General features: G+C 39.3%; 1 protein-coding gene across 1 annotated transcript; it reads left to right on the plus strand.

Moving 5' to 3' along the window:
* The first annotated feature begins 203 nt into the window (after positions 1–203).
* Positions 204–5,960, plus strand: LOC143358745 (uncharacterized). Its single transcript, XM_076796116.1, has 3 exons — positions 204–230; positions 1,774–1,843; positions 4,606–5,960. The coding sequence occupies exons 2-3, from the start codon at positions 1,783–1,785 to the stop codon at positions 5,151–5,153; spliced, it is 609 nt and encodes a 202-aa protein (XP_076652231.1). The 5' UTR covers positions 204–230; positions 1,774–1,782; the 3' UTR covers positions 5,154–5,960.
* The last annotated feature ends 1,741 nt before the right edge of the window (positions 5,961–7,701 follow it).

Below are 7,701 nucleotides of genomic sequence, written 5' to 3' on the forward strand. Positions count from 1 at the left end.
CTCTTTAAATTATTAATGTTTAAAGTTGTCAACGGTTAGTCCGTCCGTATAGTTTTACTTTCACCTACGGTTCGCATCCATCACTCCATTTCTGCGGATAGAAGAAAAAAAACTCTTCGGAGAAATTGTTGCTGATATGATATATAGATATCTTTCCAATAGACCTTTGATATTCCGGCATTATTCAGTTGATACAGAACCGTTTGAACGTGCATAGTGAATCATCGAGAGTAAGTTTCATAACTTTTTTTATAGATTTTCTTATTAGTTATAGTTTTATATATATATACTATTTTGAATTTCTGTTACATAATTCCATTATACTTTTTTCTTTAGTAAGCATGAAAACACTTAAAGGTTTATTTCGTGAGTTGTTTACTATATTTAAAATTACCTTGGCTGCTATTCGGATTTCATTTATTTAATGAAAATGGCAGGTTTTTCTACGAATAAAAATTTATTCTTTATACTACGAAATGCTAAAAAAGGTATGAGTGACCACTTATATCTAGAGGAGAAAATATGCGATAGATTTTATATTTCTCCTGAAAAATTAGAAGCATTAAGAATTAGTTTAAAGAACTCTGCTGTAAAGTTAAAGTAAAAATGGATTAAGTGTAGCTACGCAGAAAGCATAATGATTGGTTACAAAAAGGTTTATATAATAATCATAAAACAAAGCTTAGTGAATAAAGGAACTTTGAACGATGAACTTGGTATATAATATACCATATGTATATATGTGTGTGTGTATATACATATGTAAATTTATATATATATATATATACATATATATAGCATGAGAATAAAATCATGTCCAAAATAAAATTAAAAATTTAGATCTCGTAGCTAGGGAGTTAATAATTAAATAATAAAAGATATGTTATAATTATAATAATAGTGTTAAATAAATTTCTTTTCATTTTTTCTTTAACATATTTGTAACCCAACATTAATATAAAAATTGATTCGAAGTTTCGTGTCAATATTATTTACGGTACAAAAGTTATATAAAAATGTCATTAAATTTTCCGTTCCGGACCCCTACACCGTGCGGTCCAATCACATGAGGCGTTTCGTCACTGTCATGAATGTGTCACAATGTAACGTGACTAATCCGGTACTAGCAGAGAGAGGGTAAATTTTTCTCTTCAATTCGAGTCAAGTCCCCTGGTTTGTCGATACTGCCCCGAAAATAACTGGCTGCCTATGTCTCTACGCTACGGTATCCCGAAACTATCCGAAATGTCAGTGTACAGTGTCTACAGGGACAATTATCGGCTACAAGATATTATTCTTTAATCCACTGCCGAACGTAGAAAAGAATAGCGAAGCTCGAGAGGCTCCTAACGGGGTATATGTACCCCGCGGTAGTGGCTAAAGTTCTGGGACAATTATAGGCTAGATATGTAGGACATTTATCGAGTAGAGACTGTATATATAAATTTATAATTTACTTTAAATTGGATGTTACTTTGTCTTGCATCAATGGCGTGCCGTTGACTGTCAATTCCTCGGACACATGATTCGTGCCTCAAGAGTGCAGCTCTTCATTTTATCTGCTTTGAACATTCATTATTGACATTGACTCAGTCCTCAGTTGACATTGACTCACTTTTTCAGTTGAACTTCCACTTGATCTCATGTGGATAAGGACAATTGCATACATAATTGTACAATACAAATTTCAGTTAATATTTGACTGATCCTCGTATATTTGTATTAAATATATTTAAAGTAGCTGATGTGTCTTTATTATTTACATGGTTCCAGAAGCAGAAAATGGAAATCCATGATATGTCTTTACAAAGGATGAGTCACGACCGAAATGGCAGAGCATCTGGTAAGTTTAATACGATATCCTCGTTCAGCAGTGAAAACAAAATGTTTTGATAATGTGGGATTAGAATAACGGTTCACGTTGGAGGAAGATACTGAAAAGAACACTTTTAAAATAAACGTAATATTTATTTGATAAGTAGCAAATCAACTACACGTTGTCGCGATACTTGTCCCGCTCGGATTTTTTTTTAAGAATCGATCCCTTGCCGAAGAATCGGTCTGATTCTTACAAGGGAAATTACCAAACCCGCGAATTCAAAAAATTATGAAACTTTGCACGCAAGTACAGTAAGTTACGCCTACTACAAACCTATTTTTTCGTGCTACTTCTGGTATTAAAGGGATAAACTCAGCCCTTAAAAAAATTTCAATATTTTCTATTTGGTGAAATATCTGAAGAACAACAAATGATATTTAGAAAAGTTGAAACGAAAATTGCATGGTATTATTGTGTCTACCAAACTGTGCAAAACATTGTTTAAAATGCAATTCTTTTGAAAACCGCTTCCTCTTCCCCCTCACCTTTTAAAAAAGTGGTTAAACTATACGTGCTGAAATACCTCCGGGCACCTTCCATACCTGTTAACGATTTTTGTAATACAATTTTTTTTATGTATACAAGGTGTTCGACTACAAGTGGGAGAAAATTTAAGGAGTGGGTTTCCATGACAATATAAGACGAAAATGAAGAATAAAAAATCGCGATTGCGGCTTCATTTTTTAGTTATTAATAATTAAAAATCCGCCTAAACTGCGGCAACTCGACCAACAGAGGTGTATGTTATACACGTCATAGAAGCGTACGGCAGTCACGTATCAAATTACAGATACATTCTTACCTTGGTTCTCATTTGGGGCCCCAGCGAGGTGAAAATGCTTTGAAGATTGACCTTAGCTATACTTGGTGACATTTTTTTGCGTGATTTTTTCACGTCTATCCCCAAAATTGTGCCATTGGGTAAGAAAAGAATTCCTGCAAAAGATGAAATTGATCGGCTAAGGGGAAGACGTGGCACATTGACGTTGTAGTTACGATAAACATGAAGAATAGGAATATTTGACAGACGAAGTCGCGCACACGCTGTCAATTAATATTTTCTGAACCTTCTCGTATATTAAGGGAACCAAATACTTTTCGTGAATGGTTTCTTTACCAGAAATGTCTGTAGAATGCATTCCTGTATAGTAAATTCCTGCTAGATAAAGGATTTTTCACATAAATACAAAAATAGAGCGTACAAAGTACCCGCGTCGGCACATTTTCAAACTTTAACAACCATTTACAACTATTAGGAAGTACATAAAAATATAATTGACTATATGAATATGTATAGGAGAGTCCCCTCTATCGCTTGACTCAAATTTGAACTTTCTTGCGTGTTTAGTTTTTGCGTAACACGTCATTTTTTTATCAAAATCGTGCATTTTTACAAAAATCAATATTTTTCGAAAACGTTGCGTGATGGAGCAATTCTGCTTTCAGATTTGGTTTTAGGATGACAAAGTGTATAAGAATCACCCAACACGTATTGCAAAACTCGAAAAAAGTTTGATTTTGTTGGACAGTGTAATTAGAGTTATCTACATTAAAAAAATTGTATTACAGATGTCTTGTATAGTCTTGTTACGTATGGAGAAGTTCTCTCCACGTTCATTTCGATTACAAGTTCTAATCTCTTTTCTGAGAACGAAAAGCGTCCGAACAGGCCCCCTTTTATTAATGGAAGATACAGTATGACTTATTTATATGAAAAGTCTTGAGAACATTCCCTTCTGGCTTGTAAGAGTCTTAGCGGCTCCCTGATTTTGTATCACATTTGACCGCGCACAAAACTAATGAAATCGAACCATATTATCAGGGTAATAACTAGTTCCGGTACCCAAAATTTCGGGTTCGGATCGGGTCGGGAAATTTGCTTGGAATCGGGTCGGGATCCCGAAAGTTTGTAATGTTCGAGTGGTAGTCGGGTCAGGTCGAGTCGAGTCGTGGTCCCAAGCGAACGATTATTTTCCGACGTTGGAAATATTGTTATAGCCACGAGGACAAGACTTGTATCGGAGAAAGTAGAGCAATTATGTTTCCTGCACGCAAATTTAAAATAGAACACAACAATTTCACACAATATATGATATTAAAAAATTTTTTTCTTGTGGAGTTTGGTAACTGATTATACTAAAGATATGAAAATCATTCTGAACCTGCCAGTTAAAATACAAAATTCGACTAAAAAATCATGAATCAATGTCATACTTATGTGAATACAAACTTTCGGGATTCAGACTTGTTGCAACTGTAGCTTCGGATACCCGAACATTACAAACTTTCAGGAGCCCGACTCGTCCCGACTCCACCACTACTTCAGGTACCTACCCGAAATCGCAGGGAACCGAACTTTGCAAATTTTGAGATCCCGCCCCGACCCGACCCGTTGGCTGCCCGATCCGACCCGAGGCAAAATTTCGGGTACCCGCACACCTCTAGTAGTAAACCTTCCTCCGGCTTCCCACGTTGCTCACGGCCCTGGCTCGTAACCCAGCCAAAATAGTAATAATAGGCTCTACTGTGTTTCATAAAATCGAGTTCCATCTTCGACGTGTTCTGGAATTTCAAAATATCCATTCGAGGATATGTTGTTTATATTTCTGATTATCGGAATATATTGGAAAAATATTTTATACACTTGCGAAACGAGGATACTTTTGTATGTAAGAATAAAGTATATACTTTTAATATTACATACGTAATTAATAATCATTTTTCAGGTCTATGTGCAAGATTGCTTAACCCTACTGTTTCTAAGTACTTACGTACAGGAGCAAAAGTAAGCGATCTAATTTCCGATAGTTGGCTAATGATAAAAGCTTTGCAAGAGGATATGGACATATACCCGAGTAATGCTGACGATATAATTGAAGAGTTGCAAGATGAAATTGAAGAGCTCGAAGAGAAACTTCGAAAGAGCAAGAGTTCAAAGAGGAGACAAGATATAAGAGAGCGTATAGAATTTGCGAAAGGTCTGATAATAGATGTGAAGCGAATAAAAAGGGGTGTGCCAGCGAAGACGATTAGAGCATCTTCGAAGGTATTGGGTAAAGTTGTTGTTGGTGCAGCGTCAGGCTACATAGGGGTATGGGCTGGAGCACAAACAGGCGCTGCAGTTGGCCTTTGCTTTGGTCCAGCTGGTGCAGTTTTGGGCGCTGGTATTGGTGCTGTAGTTGCCGGATATGCAACGCAAAGGGCCGGTGAAGAGATCGGAGATTGGGCTGGAGAAACAATTAGTGACGATATGATGAATCGTTACTATGACTGAGAAATCTTCGACATACAGTGTCTACTCGATATATGTTCAAAACACAGGTCTGGCGAGGAACATATATCGGCTAAAAGATACTATTCTTTGATACACGTAGAAAAGGTGCCAAACGTAGAAAAAGACAGCGAAGTTCGAGTGGTCTCGGTCGCCACGGAGTGGCGTATGGGTCCGGTGTATGGGCGTGAGACCACTACTAATCCAATAAGAAAACTTCTTTATTTTTCATTATTTTATGGAAATTTCACCAACGTGGCATTTTTCGAATGAAAATGATACAAAATATGATATAATTCCTATGATATTTACATATGTAATGAACGATGAAAGTTTCGGAAGCAAAGAAACTTTTCTACCTATGCCGTCTATCTTCTAGACAGCATTTGTCGCTGCCAGACTGTGTCTTTGACATGTAGGGTATAGGACGAATATGTTTACAATCCTCGGCGACGAAGGCCTCGGCGGCGAGCATCGCTGTCCTTTTCTACATTCGGCGCGAATTAAAGAGTAGTGTTCTTGAACGATAAACGACACCGAGACCAATTTTGCTGAAATATATCGAGAAATCACTGTAGTTGTACAGTAGCGTAGTTGTAGTAACACTGTAGTTGTCGTCAACACTGTAGTAACACTGTAATAACTTGTAGTAACACTGTAGTAACTTGAAGTAACACTGTAGTCATCGCATACGTCTTGAAAAAATGTAATTTCGTTTTTTTTTCCTTTTATTGTAAACAGTGTTCAAAATTCGTTCATATATGTAAATCTAATAAAGATCGTACAAAATTGTGCCACATAAACTGCCAATATAAACATGTGTTGAGGGGTTATGTGGAAATAATTATACAGGAAGACGGTGGAAGAAATATATTTAATCGGAAGAAGCCGTTGTCGGAGGTGTCTACAAGACGGGCGCACAGTTAGAACTAATGCCCAAACGCGAGGGTGGCGATGCGTACCTTCATACCTTAAGGTAGGACGACCTTCAATAAAATGAACCAGGTATTTCCCAATAACCTTAGGATGTGGGGTTTTCCACAGGGTACGGTAAAAGGCCTAACGTTTTACTTTAACACTCCTCCTAAAACTCTACATCCTTATTTTATAAAAAAAATTAACTCAGTAATCTCTTTCTTACTTGTAAGGCCTAATTTTTGACTTAAATAAATAGATCTCGGTTTCGCTAATGCTTTCGTGAATATGTCGGCTATTTGTTCCTCACTTTTAACATACGTAACATCAATTTCACCTTTTTCATATTGTAGGAACAGGATTTTTATAGATAAAAAGTATCTGCCCTTTATTTGTAGAAGTGTCGAAAATTACAATAATATCGCGAGAGAAGAACAATAAAACGTATCCGTATTCGTGGTCCTTAAACGTAAGCCGTAAATCGTAATCGTAATCGTTAATCCTTTATCGTAAGCCGTGAGTTGTAATCGTTCTAATCGTTAATCGCGTTCTCGTGGTACTATCGTTGATCGCGTTTTCGTGGTACTGTCGTTTATGGCGTTTCCGTGGTTCCGACCGTATCGTCGCGTTTTTCCAAAAGACGTCCGGCATTCGACGATCGGGCGCGCGACGCTTGTTTTTGACGCGAGGGCAACAACCCGGTCAGCTGATGGCCTTCACAGCTGATGCGATCATTCCCACACTCGGCCGTCCTGCATCGATATCTGCCCTCAGATATCTTCCTCTCCTTCGCCCTCGTCTTCTCCGCTTTCGTCGTCTGCGCTCATCCGCCTCTTCATGTGGTCCGCCGAGGTTGAGGTTTGCCGGGGTCCTTCGTGCTCTCCGATTTTAGTCACCAAGTAACGGTCGTTTCGTAGCACGCGCGTCACCTCGTACCGTCCCAGGAACTTCCCGGCCAATTTCAGCCCTGGTCCGGCCTGGGTGCGTTGTACGGAGACCAAGTCTCCCTCCTGGTACACGTTGGACTTTTTCCGTCGCCGATCGTACTGCCGTTGGTTCTCCTGCTGGATACGTTGCAGCTTTTCCTTGGCTTGCTGGCGTATTTCGTCCCGGTCTGTCTGAAACATAACTGTCAGCTCGGAATCGATGATTTCACGCACCTGAGGGTCATCTTTCAGGTGCATCTGCGTTCCGAAAAGCAGCGTGAACGGCGATACCCCTGTGCTTCGATGGAGCGTGGCGTTGAGCAGCATTTGGGCCCTCTTGAGGTGCTTGTACCATTCGGTGACGTTTGGTGCGGATATTTTCGTTAGCAACGGGATTAGGGTTCGGTTCACTCGTTCCACCTGCCCGTTGCCTCGTGGTACGCCAGTGGTGATGAGGGAATGTTCGATTCCTTCATCGCTGCAGTAGTCCCTGAAGGCGAGAGGACGTGAAGGCCGTGCCTCTATCGGAGATTATCCTCCGGGGGTTCCCAAAGACCTCTGCCTGCTTACGCAGGCGGTCCATGACCTCTTCCGTGCTCGTGGTCTTCGTGGCGTACAGCCATACAAATTTAGTGAACGCGTCCACCACGACGAAGATGTGGCGATACTGTTTGCGCGTCGACGGAAGAGGACCGAGGTGGTCGACGTGG

The sequence above is a fragment of the Halictus rubicundus genome, chromosome 11 (genome assembly GCF_050948215.1).
Source record: "Halictus rubicundus isolate RS-2024b chromosome 11, iyHalRubi1_principal, whole genome shotgun sequence".
In the NCBI taxonomy this organism is placed as follows: Eukaryota; Metazoa; Arthropoda; class Insecta; order Hymenoptera; family Halictidae; genus Halictus; species Halictus rubicundus.